This window comes from Oncorhynchus clarkii, chromosome 6 (genome assembly GCF_045791955.1).
Source record: "Oncorhynchus clarkii lewisi isolate Uvic-CL-2024 chromosome 6, UVic_Ocla_1.0, whole genome shotgun sequence".
NCBI lineage: Eukaryota > Metazoa > Chordata > Actinopteri > Salmoniformes > Salmonidae > Oncorhynchus > Oncorhynchus clarkii.
The window spans coordinates 61,170,281-61,187,912 of record NC_092152.1 but is presented as its reverse complement, the minus strand read 5'-3'; the positions used below and the strand labels follow the sequence as shown (position 1 = coordinate 61,187,912).

The following is a 17,632-nucleotide window of genomic DNA, read 5'->3' as shown; positions in this document are numbered from 1 at the left end:
TCTTTTCTATCTTTCCTTCTTTATCTTCACCTCTACCTCTGGCTCTTAGCCACACTCAGCCATCAACATTAGAAGTCGGTTCCAGCCCACAAATCTAACCTGACATTTCCTCTGCCTTGAAACTATACTCAATAGGTCATGACAGGGTGAACACAGGGCTAAACTGTGCGATGAAGTTGACGTCATCTGATGACGTTTCACAGAGAAGCCATGTTTCCTAAACTTAACTCCATATACAAGCTTTTGTTACATTCCCTCTCACCTCTTCTCAACCCCCAGACTGTTTGGCCTCAAGGATATCATCAAACCTGGCAACTGCTCCGCCTCCTATGACCTCATCCTTAACACGGAGCATGATTGGCCGGTGTATGTCAACCCCGGGATCCTGCTTCTCCTGTCCATCACCGTGGCGACGGTCCTGAAGATCAGCAGCCACCATGGATCGGCTGACAAGGTACCGACATCAGCATTCAAAGGCATCATACACACCTGTCTGTCTGTGCTGCTTTCTGAATCAGTACTTGCTTATATGACAGGATGAGGAGGGTGCCCAGCTTGTCAAAGGAACAGAGGCTGGAGGAGGAGAGGATGTGGAACTGAAGCCCTGGTCCGCTCAGAGACAACCCAGCCAGGACGACACTGAGGTGGGCCTGAGATACCTGATAACACCCCTGCCCTGCCCTGCCCTGCCCTGCCCTGCCCTGCCCCATGCAGTCCAATGCACTGCTGTTCTCCATTTTCTGACTGTGTGGTGTTGTTGTTTTAAAGGTGTGTTGTGTATGTGTTCCAGAACACACTTCTGTCTATAGAGCACACAGGAGATCACGTCACCAATAGCTCCAGTCATCAGGACTTGGGCCCAGGGCTCAGTAGTGCCCCTGATGGACAGCACGGGGACCACCCTCTGCAGCTGCTGGGTAGAGTGGTCATGCAGCAGAGCTACGTGTGTGCTCTCATCGCCATGATGGTAACTCTGAAATCTAATTCGCATTCTAAATATGTTCTCTCTATGAGCCCTATGGGTATATTAGGCTATATTCCAATATCCACACTAGAATACCACTAAGAATGCATTGGATATTGGAACCAAGCCTTAGTTCTGTGACAGCAGTTCTCAGTGATAGTATGTCATGTCTTACCTGAACTCCATCTCCCATGATGCCCCTCTACAGGTGTGGAGCATCACCTACCACAGCTGGCTGACTTTCGTGCTGCTGCTGTGGGCGTGTCTGATCTGGATGCTACGTGCGAGACGCCACTTCGCCACGCTGTGCTCTCCCTTCATCCTGCTCTACGGCCTGGCCCTCTGCTTCCTCCAGTACGTCTGGGCCATGGACCTGCAGCCGGAGCTGCCCCGCACCGTGGGCACCATGAGCCTTAGGCAGCTGGGTCTGGACCGAGCCCAGTACCCCTGCCTCCGCCTGGGGGCCATGGTGAGGAGAGAGGGGGTAGAGGTGGAGGGGACAGGTTCTGTAGTGGGACAGAGACTCTGGGAAATGTCAATGAATGCAGTCTGTTAAGTGTCTACAGGAAATTGATAGTGCAGTAGTCTGTATTCTGAATACTGAAGAGCTGTAGTAAACATGTCCACAAGGTACCATTTAGTGCGTACCTGAAAAGTTCAACCACTCAACAAATATTTTATGTCTAAAACATGCCTGTCCCATATGCTGAATAGGCTATTTAACAGTATATGCTCCTGCACTTTCTTAAAAGGTTTAGAACCACTTAAAAGTGCGGTCCTGCAGTCAATCTCCCAAACAGTGTCAACACTGTACTTCGATGGTGTCTCATCTCTCTCCTCCGCTCCTCTCTCCCTCGGTCTGTTTTGTTGATCCTGTCAGCTGCTGTACACGCTGACGTTCTGGCTGCTCCTACGCCAGTCAGTGAAGGACAACTTCAGCAGGAAGAAGGGCAGGTCTGCCCCGCTACAGGAGGTCACCACTGGAGGTGAGAGGGTACACTTCTGATTCACTCTCTCTCTCTCTCTCTCTACACAATAAAGTACTTCACCAAAGTTCTGAAGTTCCCAGGTGTGTGTGCTTTAGTATGGTCCAGTCACATTCTCTCCCACTATCTACATTTGACATTTTAGTCATTTAGCTAATTCTCTCATCCAGAGCCACCTTTACAGTAGTGAGCTTGTCAATTTTCACACTGACTGCGAATCGCGTGCGCCGTGCAGTATGGCTGTGTCTTCAGTTTGGATAGTAACAAGGTGCTCCTTCTCCCTTTGCGTCCACAGAGGGGAGCGGGCAGAACGAGTCGGTTCTGAAGGTTGTGGGCAGACTGGTGATGAGCTGCTATGCCAAGTACTGGATCTACGTGTGTGGAGGCATGTTCATCATGGTCAGCTTCGCTGGCAAGCTGGTGGGCTACAAGATCATCTACATGCTGCTCTTCCTGCTTTGCCTCTGTCTCTACCAGGTAGGTAGACACCATCAGTCCAGGGGGTCACACTCTGAAGTCCTTTTAAACTATGACCCCCATCATCAACTCCTTGTTTCCATATTACAATACTACTTTATTGGTCCAACTGCTACTTCGCACGTGTGTTCTCTGCTTCTGCTCTCAACCCTCCACACACAAACAGACATGAGAGTGACACAGGGTCAGCCCACAGGGTCAGCCCACAGGGTCAGCCCACAGTGCAGCTCACAACAAACTGGTTTTCTTGTGGCAAATTGCCCCTGGTCGCAACTCCCTTACCTCTATTTGACCTGTGAATGAATGTTGTTGTTGTGACTGTAACTGTTACTGTAACTAATATCGTCAGGTGTACTACTCTCTGTGGAGGAGGCTGCTCAAGGTTTTCTGGTGGCTGGTGGTGGCCTACACCATGCTGGTCCTTATCACCATCTATACCTTCCAGTTTGAGGACTTCCCTGCCTACTGGAAGAACTTCACCGGCTTCACTGAAGAGCAGTACGTTCCCCCCCACCTCACTGTGTGGTCAAGACTAATACACACTTTCTTATTAGGTTTGTCATTATGTTTGATGATGAAGTGGTCTCTATTAACTAGAGGTCGACCGACTATGATTTTTCAACGCCGATATCGATTATTGGAGGACCAAAAAAAGCCGATGCCGATTTTATTTATTTATTTGTAATAATGACAATTCCAACAATACTGAATGAACACTTATTTTAACTTAATATAATACATCAATAAAATCAATTTATGTAACGGCTTTCTTCCGCTGAAGGAGAGGAGGACCAAAATGCAGCGTGGTTAGTGTTCAACATCTTTAATATATACGATAAACGTGAACACTACAAAATACAAAACAAAACCGAAACAGTCCTATCTGGTGCATAGACACAAAGACAGAAGACGACCACCCACAAAACACCCAAAGAACATGGCTGCCTAAATATGGTTCCCAATCAGAGACAACGACAGACAGCTGCCTCTAATTGAGAACCAATCTAGGCAACCATAGACATACAAAACTACCTAGAAAGGAAAACAGCCCCATAAACATACAAAACCCCTAGACCAGACAAAACACATAAATCCACCATGTCACACCCTGACCTAACCAAAATAATAAAGAAAACAAAGATAACTAAGGCCAGGGTGTGACAATTTAGCCTGAAACATGTTCAATTTGATTATAATGCAAAAACAAAGTGTTGGAGAAGAAAGTAAAAGTGCAATATGTGCCATGTAAGAAAGCTAACGTTTAAGTTCCTTGCTCAGAACATGAGAACATATGAAAGCTGGTGGTTCCTTTTAACATGAGTCTTCAATATTCCCAGGTAAGAAGTTTTAGGTTGTAGTTATTATAGGAATTAACGGACTATTTCTCTCTATACGATTTGTATTTCATATACCTTTGACTATTGGATGTTCTTATAGGCACTTTAGTATTGCCAGTGTAACAGTATAGCTTCCATCCCACTCCTCGCCACTACCTGGGCTCGAACCAGGAACACATCGACAACAGCCACCCTCGAAGCAGCGTTACCCATGCAGAGCAAGGGGAACAACTACTCCAAGTCTCAGAGCGAGTGACGTTTGAAACGCTATTAGCGCGCTCCCCGCTAACTAGCTAGCCATTTCACATCGGTTACACCAGCCTAATCTTGGGAGTTGATAGGCATGAAGTCATCAACAGCTGCTGGCAAACGCACGAAAGTGCTGTTTGAATGAATGCTTACGAGCCTGCTGGTGCCTATCATCGCTCAGTCAGACTGCTCTATCAAATCATAGACTTAATTATAACATAATAACACACAGAAATACGAGCCTTAGGTGATTAATATGGTCGAATCCGGAAACGATCATTTTGAAAACAAAATGTTTATTCTTTCAGTGAAATACGGAACCGTTCCATATTTTATCTAACAGGTGGCATCCCTAAGTCTAAATATTGCTGTTACATTGCACAACCTTCAATGTTATGTCATAATTACGTAAAATTCTGGCAAATTAGTTTGCAATGAGCCAGGCGGCCCAAACTGTTGCATATACCCTGACTCTGCGTGCAATGAACACAAGAGAAGTGACAATTTCACCTGGTTAACATTGCCTGCTAACATGGATTTCTTTTAGCTAAATATACAGGTTTAAAAATATATACTTCTGTGTATTGATTTTAAGAAAGGCATTGATGTTTATGGTTAGGTACACATTGGAGCAACGACAGTCCTTTTTCACGAATGCGCACTACATCGATTATATGCAGGACACACTAGATAAACTAGTAATATCATCAACCATGTGTAGTTATAACTATTGATTATGATTGATTGATTGATTGTTTTTTATAACATAAGTTTAATGTTACCTAGCAACTTACCTTGGCTTCTTACTGCATTCGCGTAACAGGCAGGCTCCTCGTGAGGCAGGTGGTTAGAGCGTTGGACTAGTTAACCGTAAGGTTGCAAGATTGAATCCCTGAGCTGACAAGGTAAAAATCTGTCGTTCTGCCCCTGAACAAGGCAGTTAACCCACCGTTCCTAGGCCGTCATTGAAAATAAGAATGTGTTCTTAACTGACTTGCCTTGTTAAATAAAGGTGTTAAAAAATGTAACAAATAAAAAATTCTGCAAAATCGGCGTCCAAAAATACAGATTTCCTATTTTGTTATGAAAACTTGAAATCGTCCCTAATTAATCGGCCATTCCGATTAATCGGTCGACCTCTAATATTAACATCAATCTGGGTTAATGGATGTGGTTTTTCCTGATTAATCAGGAATTCCTAATTATCATTATCAGTTTCCGCACCAATTTCCGCACCAGTTTTTCCAGATTTCCTATGTTGTCCTGGTCACTCCAATCTGTGTTTGAGGTGCACAATGAGTATAGTAGAAACCTCTGGAAATTAAAGCGAGTCCTGCTCATCTGTCTCCCTGCAGGCTGGCTGACATCGGCCTGGAGACCTTTAAGCTGACCGAGTTGTTCACCAGCATCCTGATCCCAGGCTTCTTCCTCCTGGCCTGCATCCTGCAGCTGCACTACTTCCACAAACCCTTTATGAGGATCACAGACCTAGACCACGTCACGCCCATACACAGGTACACTCCTCTCAGGCTCCTCACACACTGTATGACTCACTGCCAGACAGAAGATAATAAATAATATGCTCCTCAAATGCCCACGTAATCAAGTCCATAGTAAATGAGAGTTCAACCGTGTGCCGTCCATCTCATTTAACGTCACTGCCGGACAGAGCCGTTGTCCACCTCTGCAGAAACAATATCCTATATGATGACACTATTTTGATCCCACAGGAAGAGGAACAGGCACAGACCAGAGGTCCGCCGCTGTGATGATGGGGCTGTGTTTGAGGAGGATGACCTGGTGACGGATCTGAGGGATGACGAATCAGAGGAGGATGGTGAGCACTGATGTTGTTGTGCTGGATTTGTATAGTGCTTTTCTAGGGCCCAAAGACTGCTTACAATTGTAGAAAAAAAAACAGTAGAAGGCAAGAGTTTGTGTATATGTGGCATGTCTATAATGATGTCTCGCTCTCTTTCTCTCTGCTGTACAGAGATGATGCCCAGTAAGTGGGGTTTGGTGATGAACAGGCTGATAGTTCTGTTCAGGAAGTTCTCTGACACGCTGACCCAGATCCAAGTGTTAATCTGGAGGGTCCTGGAGCTGCACATCCTCAAGATGGTGGCCTTTTTCGTGGTCTGGGTAGCTCTGGGAGAGGTCAGTAGTCCACAACAGTCATCTGTTAGTCTATTGTGCACCGTGTGAATTTGGAACCAAGCCCACTTTTTCTAAACGGCCTCTCTCTTTGTCTGTCTCTCTTCTCTCTCTATCTCTTTCTTTCTCGTTATTTGTCGCTTTCTTTCTCCTTTCTCGTTCTTTCTCGTTCTTTGTCTCTCTCTCTCTTTCACCATCTATATCTCTCTGTCTCAGCCGTCTGTGATGAACCTGGTTCTGGTGGTGCTCTGGGCGTTTGCCATGCCCTACACCCGCTTCCGCCACATGGCTTGCTGTCTGTCCACCGTCTGGGTCTGCATCATCATTGTCTGCAAGATGCTCTACCAGCTCAGCATCGTCGACCCTGTCGAGTACTCCAACAACTGCACTGTGGTGAGTCACCAGTCTGGAAAGACTTTCATCTGTGGAGTACAGATGAAAGTGTACAGAGCTATGCTCTCTGTTTATATTGATAGCATTCTCACACCCCTGCTGCCAGCGTTCTGCTGAGTGCACGCTGTGCTAGTATTTACCCCTGGTGAGAAGCTAATACCTTGGTGCTAATTACAGGCAGTTTCATGTGTGAATTCTGTTGACGTGTTTAGTCTCCCTGCTTTATGGCCGTTTAGAGGAGAACAGCCTTTTGTTTATTTTTCTGTGATTTGCAGCGAGACGTTTTGGCTGCAGTTCCTGTCTCATATACACTCGCTCCCTCCCTCTCTCCATTTCTTTCTCTCTTTATTTATTTCTTTTCTCTCTCTCTCTCTCTCGCTCCATCTCCATTTATCTTTCTTTCCATCATAGCCCTTGGCCAATGAAACCAATCTGAAAGATGCTGAGGTCCTGAACTCCACTCTGTACAGAGAGCCTGTAGACCCAGCCAACTGGTTTGGCTTCAGGAAGGATGCCACCGTGCTGGGCTATAGCAAGGTGAGATCAATGCTCTTCGGGACAGTTTTTTGACTGTGATTATAAGGTAATGTCATTGAGCTTTGTTCGTCGTCATGATACATTTTTTTTATATATTTGTACTTGGCAGGGTTGAGGTCGATTTCAATTCCAGTCAATTCACGAAGAACACTGACATTTTTTTTTATTCAAATTTTGTTTACCTTCTGAATTGACTGGAATTTAAATGGAATTGACCCCAACTTTGGTACTAGGTCAAATAACAAGTGGACTGGACCTAGCTCATGCTGCCGTGTTTGTGTCCTTTCAGAACCACCTGCTGGTGCTGATGCTGCTGGTGTTTGAGGCCACAGTGAACCGCCACCAGGACCACCACTACAGGCAGCAGCAGAGGTCCCCTCCCCTCATCCCAGCCATCTTCCCCCAGGCCACCAGAGACACCCTGGACCAGGGCCTGCTGGCCTGCATCAAGTACCTACTCAACTACAGCTTCTACAAGTTTGGCCTGGAGGTAGGCCTCTTGCTGCTGTTTGGAGTTACTATTCAAAAGCATGTTGGTGTATTTCTCTATGCTTTTGGGTTCCTCTCATATTTTCCATGTCTTTTTCTGTCCATGTGTCATTCCAAGATCTGCTTTCTGATGATGGTGAATGTGATTGGCCAGCGGATGAACTTCCTAGTCATAATCCATAGCTGTTGGTTGGTGGCCATCATGGTACGGCGTCGCCGGGCGGCCATCGCTCAGATCTGGCCCAAGTACTGCTTGTTCCTCAGCATCTTCATGATCTACCAGTACATACTGTGTGTGGGCATTCCCCCTGCACTCTGTATAGGTGAGTGGGGTCCATTAATCTCCACGTATCACCATTGTTGCCAGCTTCCTAGTAGCTATACAAGAACATCACCTTCTCAACATCACCGATGTCCACCCCTCTATAGACTACCCCTGGTACCTACAGTACCTGACAGTGTATCTTCCTCTATAGAATACCCCTGGTACCTACAGTACCTGACAGTGTATGTCCCTCCCTCTATAGACTACCCCTGGTACCTACAGTACCTGACAGTGTATGTCCCTCCCTCTATAGACTACCCCTGGTACCTACAGTACCTGACAGTGTATGTCCCTCCCTCTATAGACTTCCCCAGGTAACTACAGTACCTGACAGTGTATGTCCCTCCCTCTATAGACTACCCCTGGTACCTACAGAATCTGACAGTGTATGTCCCTCCCTCTATAGACTACCCCTGGTACCTACAGTATCTGACAGTGTATGTCCCTCCCTCTATAGACTACCCCTGGCGATGGAACACCCCCGTCATAATCAACTCAGCACTCATCAAATGGATCTACCTCCCAGACTTCTACACCATCCCCAACTCCAAGAACCTCATTGGTCAGTCTCTTTCCTCATCTGACCTCAGTGATATTGTGACCTGCTAACGCTACGACCTGTGTTTGACCTCAAAATATCCTGGTCATAGATGCATAATATAAAAAATGGTTCATTATTAATTTGATGATGTTCTACTGTAGCGTTCCTCCTGTCTGATGCTGATGGTTGTGTCTGTATCTGGTCCCTCCAGCGGACTTTGTCCTCCTGATGTGTGCCTCCCAGCAGTGGAAGGTGTTTGAGGATGAGAAGAGGGAGGAGTGGATGGTTCTGGCTGGGGAGAACACAGACGACCCTAACCCCATGGATGATCGACCTTTCAACCCTGCCCCCAACTTCATCAACTGCAGGTACTGTATGACCAGACACCGAGAACAACTGACCTAACAGCAGCTATAACCACACTCCTCCTCTTCATACCCTTCAGGCATTATTATGAGGACTATGCGGCACTAATTATTATTTTTATTTTTATTTTTTTTTATTTCACCTTTATTTAACCAGGTAGGCTAGTTGAGAACAAGTTCTCATTTGCAACTGCGACCTGGCCAAGATAAGGCATAGCAGTGTGAACAGACAACACAGAGTTACACATGGAGTAAACAATTAACAAGTCAATAACACAGTAGAAAAAAGGGGAGTCTATATATACATTGTGTGCAAAAGGCATGAGAAGGTAGGCAAATAATTACAATTATGCAGATTAACACTGGAGTGATAAATGATCAGATGGTTATGTACAGGTAGAGATATTGGTGTGCAAAAGAGCAGAAAAATAAAAATAAATAAATAAAAACAGTATGGGGATGAGGTAGGTGAAAACTATGCGACCTGACTAGGAAAAACTCTGGGCACTAATTATTATACATCCTCAACTACACCTACCAGTTTGCAGTATCAACATTAACTCTCATCTCTCTATCCCCCTCTCCTCCAGGTGTTACCTGGACATGAGCAAGGTGCTGGTGTTCCGTCACATGTTCTGGTTTGTCTTGTCGGTGGTGTTTGTGACCGGGGCTACCAGGATCAGTGTGTTCGGCCTGGGCTACCTGCTGGCCTGCTGAAGAAGTTCTTTCTTCCTGCTCTTCGGCACCAAGCTGCTCAGGAAGCCCTCCCGCACTAATTATTATACATCCTCAACTACACCTACCAGTTTGCAGTATCAACATTAACTCTCATCTCTCTATCCCCCTCTCCTCCAGGTGTTACCTGGACATGAGCAAGGTGCTGGTGTTCCGTCACATGTTCTGGTTTGTCTTGTCGGTGGTGTTTGTGACCGGGGCTACCAGGATCAGTGTGTTCGGCCTGGGCTACCTGCTGGCCTGCTTCTTCTTCCTGCTCTTCGGCACCAAGCTGCTCAGGAAGCCCTCCCGCACGCGCCTGGTCATGTGGGACTGCCTCATCATCTACAACGTGGCCGTAATCATCTCCAAGAACATGCTGTCTGTGAGTGGCTATGCACCTCGCTGTGGACAACCACATACTGCAGCCATACGCCTATACAGGGTGGTAATAAACCTGGTTAGGTGAACTGCTATGCTTGCATACATTTTAAGTGAGAGTGTGTGTTGTCCCCAGATCTTGGCCTGTGTGTTTGTGTTGGAGATGCAGAAAAGTTTCTGCTGGGTGATCCAACTCTTCAGTCTGGTCTGCACAGTCAAGGGTTACTATGACCGTGAGTACTCAACACATACAGATGGATACAGTTCTTTTATCTCTATGAGTGAACACACATGTCACCCTCCAAATTGGCAGGAAAACAATGATAATATAGAATAACCATAGCGGACTTTGTATGCTTGTGTGTGTGTGTGTGTGTGTGTGTTTATCCTACAGCTAAGACTGTGAGCGATAAGGCGTGTACTCTGCCTGTAGAGGAGGCAGGCATCATCTGGGACAGTATCTGCTTCTTCTTCCTCCTGCTGCAGAGGAGAGTGTTCCTCAGCTGCTACTTCCTGCACGTGACAGCCGACCTGCAGGCCTCTGCCCGCCAAGCCTCCCGGTGAGCACTGGTCTCCACAGCACCCCCTGGAGGGCACCCTAAAAGCCACAACATTCCCCTACAACTGCCACAGAGTTTTGTATGGTACTGAATGGAAAGGTTATGTTGACCTGATGTTTGATTGTGACAGGGGCTTTGAGCTGTTCAGGGCCAGCATTGTGAAGAACATGCGCTTCCACCAGGAAGTAGAGAAGAAGTCCCTCTCGCAGCTCAAGAGATCGTGAGTAACCATAGAAGTGACCGCTTTCCGTGTTCTCAGCACATTGAGCCATTCCTCATGTATCAAGTTAAAACAGGCTAATGAGAGAGCCAGATTTCATAACTAGCCCATAGCCAAGAATGGCCACTAGCAAGGCCAATAATCTCCCTCTGCATATGTCTGATGAATGTGACAGCAGATGGACGATCTCTGGAAAACACATGTCCAAAACCAAGACTCTAGTGTGGTCAAGTGCCATATTATGTGACTGCTTAATCATATACAACTAATGTAGAAAAACTGAGAGAGGAATGAGAGTGAGAGGGTAAAGTAGTCAGTGCATGAGTCATAATGACATCAGAATATGTCTGCCCTTCCCCTCAGGATGGAACGGATCCGCTCCAAACAGGAGAAGTGTAAAGAGGGCCGTCGGAAATCGGACACCAAGGCGGATCCGGCATCAGGTACTCAACTTCATTACTTTGTACTGATCCGGCAGGCATGAAATGAGCCTTGGTTTGGACTTGTGCGCTCACTGTCATGAATCATCCTATTAACCATTAATACATTTATTCAAAGTAATTCAACAACCCATCTCTACGGATGATGGTTTGAGGGTGGTTGTATTTGCTGTTTGGTAAAGCCTGAGGCCCTTCATCTCACCCCACAGAGCCACAGAGGGAAAAGAGAAGCCACAAGCGTGGCAAGAAGTGGCAAGAGCCCTGGCTGGACCATGCTAAAGGTTTGCTCCATGTCCCACCACTATATAGACCTCTGTCAGTGTATATGTCAGTGCCAGACTGACTTTCTCCATCTCTACAGTATCTGACCCCACACTTATCTCACACCAAGTGCTTCAGTGGATGTGGATGTGTTTGTGCATGCAGCTGCTTGTCGTGTGCCCGTATGTGCATGTTCCAGATGTGTCTATTAGCATCCATGTATATAATATTGTTTATGTGACTGTGCACACTCTATCCTCTGTAATGGAATTGTGTCTGAGAGACTTCTTCTAGGAGGTCATCCAGTCAGTTAGAATCACGTCATTACCCGAGGTTGGGCTGTGTCCCAAGATGCCCTTCGCTCAAATAAAAGACCTTCCATCTGTCTGCCTCAGAAGGTCCGGAAATTAGATCTGTCTGGGCTCTTTGATATTGAAATAGGAGTATTTTTCTCCTGTGGTGAGCTGCATCTGATGTCTTCTGTCAGTAATGGGGAAATGGTTGGCTGAGCCGGCCTTAACTGTTTACATGCACTGTCAGAAATCTGGAAAATTTTTCCTTAGGACCGAACCAATCAGAGTTTGTCAAACAGTTTATTAGCAGACTTATAGTGCTTCATAATGGACAAGATTTTATACATTGGGTTAGTACCCATATTTATCTATACTTTTTGAATTGCAGGTGCAGTCCAGTAAAGGATTGTAATCTTCCGGTCTTTTTGGCCTGTCTTTCCCCACATCTGTTTTCATTATTTCCTTCCTCGGACAGAACTTCATTGTCCAATGCTGCAAGTCAGTTTCCTTAGTTTCTGTTTAGTTTGAAAATCAGACACTAAACACTCCTGGGTTTGAAGTGGTCTCAGTGTATATGAGTTATGAATAGTTGTACTTAGGGCTGTTGCGGTGACCGTATTACTGCCGCACCGGTGGTCACGAATCATGAAGGCAGTCAAAGGTAATTAGGCTTCTCCAAGCTCTGATGCGGCTGATGGTCATTAGTAGCCTACCAAACTTGCTAACTGCCTAGGACTCAGCACTCTATTGTCCCTCTAATCACTCTGACATTAATGCAAATGTGTACGAAAATCTAATCAAACACTTCATGAGAGCCCATGAGCTCATGTTGCGCAACATTTCTATAGGCTATGCAATTGCATGAGAAAACAGAGTGAAAAGAGGAGGATCCCATCAGCTTTCTATAGGCTAGGCCTGCTATATTTATTTCTCAACGTTTCTAATATTAAGCACATTGTTTATCTTTACAACAGGAGTATAGCCTACCTGGCTGGCATGAAAATGAACCACCGGAAAAGCGTCCTCCATTAGCTATTTAAGTGCACAGATTACTTGTGTGATAATGGTCCATTCTAAATCAACAAATTTCACGCATATATTATTTATTATATGTAAAGACAAGATAAAATCAAGAATAGTCTGATGGGTGACAATATATATTATGACTTGTGAATGATGCCCAGCATAAGAAACTGCCTTTTTTTGTGACTTCTAATTATAGTCGCACACCTCATGTAGCCTAGCCCATAGGCCTATATGTTTGTATCACAACTAAAGTGGCCAAATAACTTCTTTAAGCACATTAATCCGCTTTACAAGGGGTTTAGCGCCTAACTGACATACATAAGCCTACTACCATGTTCGCATTGCTGCGCTTATAATGTGAAGGAATAGCCTATTAGTTTATCAACATTTTAAGATAAATATTTCTGGTCTGTTGCGTCAGCCACATTTGGGAAAAAAGTTTTTGTTGATGCTAGTGGTTGTATTAATTAACTGTCCCGGAATATGTATTTCTCGCACAGAATAGAATAGGTTGACTTTTGTACTATGGGGATAGTATATTGACATAGGTGGGTGCTTTTGCAGTTCGTTAGGCCTATTCATCTTGTTGACTGACGAAAAGTAAATGTGGACAGATCTGCCAATATCTTCAATATGCACCTCGGAATTGGATTAGGACGCGCGCGGTTGTGTCCCCGATATGTCTGTCTTCACTTGTAGCCTGTGAGAAAGAGACGATCACATGATGGAGAACCATGTGAGTGAGAGGTGCTTCTTAAAGATCCTCCATTTTTTTTTTTTTGGCCTAAAATGACATACCCAAATCTAACTGCCTGTAGCTCAGGACCTGAAGCAAGGATATACATATTCTTCATACTGTTTGAAAGGAAACACTTTGAAGTTTGTGGAAATGGGAAATTAATATAGGAGAATATAACACATTAGATCTGGTAAAAGTTAATACAAAGAAAAAAACGTGTTTTAAAAAAAAAAATGTTGTACCATCTTTGAAATGCAAGAGAAAGACCATAATGTATTATTCAAGCCCATGCACAATTTAGATGGCAGCAGTGTATGTGCAACGTTTTAGACTGATCCAATAAACCATTGCATTTCTGTTAAAAGTCTTGTATCAAGAATGCCCAAAATGTGCCTAATTGGTTTATTAATACATTTACAAGTTCATAACTGTGAACTCTCCTCAAACAATAGCATGGTATTCTTCCATTGTAATAGCTACTGTAAATTGGACAGTGCAGTTAGATTAACAAGAATTTAAACTTTCTGCCAAAATCAGATATGTCTATGTCCTGGGAAATGTCCTTGTTACTTACAACCTCATGCTAATCGCATACGTTAGCTCAAGCCTACGTTAGCTCAACCATTCCGTGGGGGACCCACCGATCTGCAGCACTCGGGGTGAAGGGCACAACGCAGCACTCCGGGCCAAGGGCTTAACAGCCACTGGCCGCGAAAAGGCATGGATTTTTTTAGGGTGCGTTACAGTCACCAAAGGAGATGGAGCCGTGATATTCGAGGCATTATCAAGTGCTTGTCAAATTGTGAATGAGAGACTAATGAAGTGTGTACACCCTGCTTAAAAAAAAGCAAGCAGAGCTCATGCCTTTCAAGCTCATGCCTTTCAAGCATCATTAGGGTCGCATCATGCAGCCTTACATTGTATTAACAATCAAAACATATAGCCCAACATTTGTAGAACAAATAAAGTTGCATTATTAACTCTAAATTAAGCATATAGGAGTACCTATTTATTTGTTAACTGCTCAACACATAATAGCCGCACTCCCTCAAATCCTTTTGAGAAAATATCCTTTCTATTTTATTCAACCTTGTTAAATTGTATTCTTCATACTATAAAGTAATATAAAAATAATGCCACAGAATTCTAAGCAAATCCTGTCTGCTAAATGAACTAGTGTAGCCCATAGCCATTTAGCATAGCCAGATCAAGACCATAAATAAGGACAGCTCAGAGTATGCTATTCTGTTTTTCTGAATATAGATTTTCTTCATATCATGCTTCTTTAGACCTGTCTAAAATAAATAGTGGATTTATTTTGAAGGTGTAGGCTTTATTACATGGAGTTATTAGACTTTTTAAAATGTAGATTCTCCAAAGTTCTGCATTAGTGGCTTGTGTGGAAGCCAGGAGATGCTGAGTGTGTTTATGTTAATTCATCGTCAATTACCGTGAGACCGACAGCTATTTGCTTTACAATCACCGGCTGACTAAATTTCGTGACCGCCACAGCCATTGTTGTACTACCAGTAAATGCATTCACTACCCATGGTCTGTCCTGTCCCCATGTATTGATATCATCTGGATGGTTTCTGTTTACCTTTGCAGTGTTGCATTCTGCGGATTACTACCTGTTTGAGTCGGACAGTGAGGAGGAAGACGAACTGTTTTCAGAAGAAAAAAAGCCTCAGAAACAGACTGCCTTTCAGGTGAGTTCACCTTACAGTTTATCAACACAGCCTCTGCCACCACAGCATTTTCACACTGCTAAAATGCACTGAAATGTGCAAAAAGAAACAATATTACTCAAAATACTCCAATGTTTGCTTTTCATAATGCAGTATTGAAGCATGTTAATTCCTCCTGCCTCCCCCTGTGCCCTCAGCTGGCGTACCGGGCGTGGGTGACCAGCGCCAAGGCAACGCTGAGGGAACGTCAGGAGAGACAGAAAGAACAGAGGAGGCTGGAAAGAGAGGAGAGACGGCAGAGGAAACAGGACAGTTCTCCAGCATCAGGTCAGAGTTCACACACACACACACACACACACACACACACACACACACACACACAGTGATTAACTTGTTGTTTTTTCTGTTACAGGTCATGAAGGTAGTCTTGAATTTGAAGAAAGCATTTCACATGAAGAGATCGACGACAATGACGAACTTGATGGAGAGGGCTCAGGTATTTTGGGGTTTATTTAATGATGTAGGTTACATATTTTGGCCACTATATTCCCAGTGCCATTTATTCATTAAGTTTCACACATTTTATTGTCTGTATGACCTAGTGCAATGTAATCTCATGCTGTGCTATAGGGAAGGCAGACATTGTGCAGAGGATCCTGGACGTCCTCATGTTGCTGTGGGTCGTGTTCCTGGCCATGGTGGATGGCCTAACAGAGTGGCTCAACCTCATCACCAAGCAGTACGTGGACACCTCCACCGTGCTGTGCAACGAACGCTACCACCTCATACACAACGTCAGCCAGGTCAGTTATAAGGTACCTCCCACAACCAGAAGTCATCTACTTCTAGTGGGGCCCTGTCCCAGTATGACCAGTGATGGACCCTAACCCTGTAGTGTTTTACAGGGATCTCTGAGGGAGCCCATGGAGGATCAGCTGTCCCAGTATGACCAGTGATGGACCCTAACCCTGTAGTGTTTTACAGGGATCTCTGAGGGAGCCCATGGAGGATCAGCTGTCCCAGTATGACCAGTGATGGACCCTAACCCTGTAGTGTTTTACAGGGATCTCTGAGGGAGCCCATGGAGGATCAGCTGTCCCAGTATGACCAGTGATGGACCCTAACCCTGTAGTGTTTTACAGGGATCTCTGAGGGAGCCCATGGAGGATCAGCTGTCCCAGTATGACCAGTGATGGACCCTAACCCTGTAGTGTTTTACAGGGATCTCTGAGGGAGCCCATGGAGGATCAGCTGTCCCAGGGCAGCGAGAGCCCCACTATGGAGACCTGTCTGGGAGACATAGAGGGAGACACGGACCACATGAATAGAACCAGTGCCACCAGGTTGGTGAAGGTGATGGCCCATTTAACCTATTGGGCACATTAATATTGAATATCTCTTTCGAGGGAGGAACAGAATACAATTTAACAAAATTTATATGAAAAAAAAATCATTTTCTTACTGGTTTGTAATCATCTACACTGAACAAAAATATAAAGCGTTGGTCCCATGTTTCATGAGCTGAAATAAAAAATCCCAGAAATTTTTCAAAGTTTCTGCACAAATTTGTTTACATCCCTGTTAGTGAATATTTCTCATTTGACAAAATATTCCATCCACATGACAGGTATGGAATATCAAGAAAATTATTAAACAGCATGATCATTACACAGGTGCAACTTGTGCTGGGGACAATAAAATTAGCCGTTTTGTCACACAACACAATGCCACATATTAGGGCCTAATACATTTATTTCAATTGACTGATTTCCTCATATGAACTGTAACTCAGTAACATCTTTGAAATTGTTACATGTTGCGTTTATATTTTTGTTCAGTATATAATTGTCAGTGTTGAGTGTTATTGCTGACCTGTGTGTTATGTTGTAGTGGGTTGGAGCTGGTGGAGCTGAGCGAGCGTGAGCATCACAGCGGCACCACGCTGTGTTGTTCAGAGCCCACTCTGGAGCAGCTGGGGGTAGAGCCAGAACCACAGCACAAAAGCCGCTACCGCCACTCCAGGACCGCCAGCGAGATGCTCACTGACCGGTACTGACATATACTTCCCAGAAGACCTCTACAGTTGACATGCTACAGACCCCAGCTTCTAGCCTGATCGACTCAGACTGTCAACTGTTCCCACGTATCAGCTTGTGTATGTTCTGCGTGTATGAACTGTACTGACCCCGATGTCTCTATACCCCCCTAACTCAGGCAGTTCTTTGTGGAGGAGCTGGTCCAGTGTAGAGAGTTCTACTCCTCTCAGAACCGCCTGCTGAAGCTGCAGTTTGCCCTATACAACCTCCTGGCTGCCAACTCAGAGCTGGTGTGCTACTTCATCATCGTGCTCAACAACATGGTGACGGCCTCTGTCATCTCAGTGGTGCTGCCCATCCTCATCTTCCTCTGGGCCATGCTGGCCGTGCCACGCCCCACCAAGAAGTTCTGGATGACCGCTATTGTCTACACTGAGGTGGGTCGTTGTTGGGTTGA

General features: G+C 45.0%; 1 protein-coding gene across 1 annotated transcript in view; it reads left to right on the top strand.

Moving 5' to 3' along the window:
• Positions 1 to 17,632, top strand: part of LOC139411379 (piezo-type mechanosensitive ion channel component 1-like) — an 80,188-nt gene that overhangs the window by 50,743 nt on the left and 11,813 nt on the right. Inside the window, exons 8-36 of the mRNA XM_071157662.1 lie at positions 280 to 454; positions 537 to 644; positions 791 to 967; positions 1,173 to 1,433; positions 1,845 to 1,950; positions 2,246 to 2,427; positions 2,777 to 2,925; positions 5,369 to 5,527; positions 5,744 to 5,850; positions 6,007 to 6,170; positions 6,384 to 6,560; positions 6,972 to 7,097; positions 7,387 to 7,587; positions 7,705 to 7,909; positions 8,369 to 8,473; positions 8,664 to 8,820; positions 9,673 to 9,916; positions 10,049 to 10,145; positions 10,307 to 10,472; positions 10,603 to 10,692; positions 11,056 to 11,135; positions 11,342 to 11,413; positions 15,060 to 15,160; positions 15,337 to 15,466; positions 15,552 to 15,635; positions 15,770 to 15,942; positions 16,361 to 16,482; positions 17,030 to 17,188; positions 17,354 to 17,612. Coding sequence (XP_071013763.1) covers positions 280 to 454; positions 537 to 644; positions 791 to 967; positions 1,173 to 1,433; positions 1,845 to 1,950; positions 2,246 to 2,427; positions 2,777 to 2,925; positions 5,369 to 5,527; positions 5,744 to 5,850; positions 6,007 to 6,170; positions 6,384 to 6,560; positions 6,972 to 7,097; positions 7,387 to 7,587; positions 7,705 to 7,909; positions 8,369 to 8,473; positions 8,664 to 8,820; positions 9,673 to 9,916; positions 10,049 to 10,145; positions 10,307 to 10,472; positions 10,603 to 10,692; positions 11,056 to 11,135; positions 11,342 to 11,413; positions 15,060 to 15,160; positions 15,337 to 15,466; positions 15,552 to 15,635; positions 15,770 to 15,942; positions 16,361 to 16,482; positions 17,030 to 17,188; positions 17,354 to 17,612 — 4,336 coding nt within the window. The remainder of the gene's footprint in view (positions 1 to 279; positions 455 to 536; positions 645 to 790; positions 968 to 1,172; positions 1,434 to 1,844; positions 1,951 to 2,245; positions 2,428 to 2,776; positions 2,926 to 5,368; positions 5,528 to 5,743; positions 5,851 to 6,006; positions 6,171 to 6,383; positions 6,561 to 6,971; positions 7,098 to 7,386; positions 7,588 to 7,704; positions 7,910 to 8,368; positions 8,474 to 8,663; positions 8,821 to 9,672; positions 9,917 to 10,048; positions 10,146 to 10,306; positions 10,473 to 10,602; positions 10,693 to 11,055; positions 11,136 to 11,341; positions 11,414 to 15,059; positions 15,161 to 15,336; positions 15,467 to 15,551; positions 15,636 to 15,769; positions 15,943 to 16,360; positions 16,483 to 17,029; positions 17,189 to 17,353; positions 17,613 to 17,632) is intronic.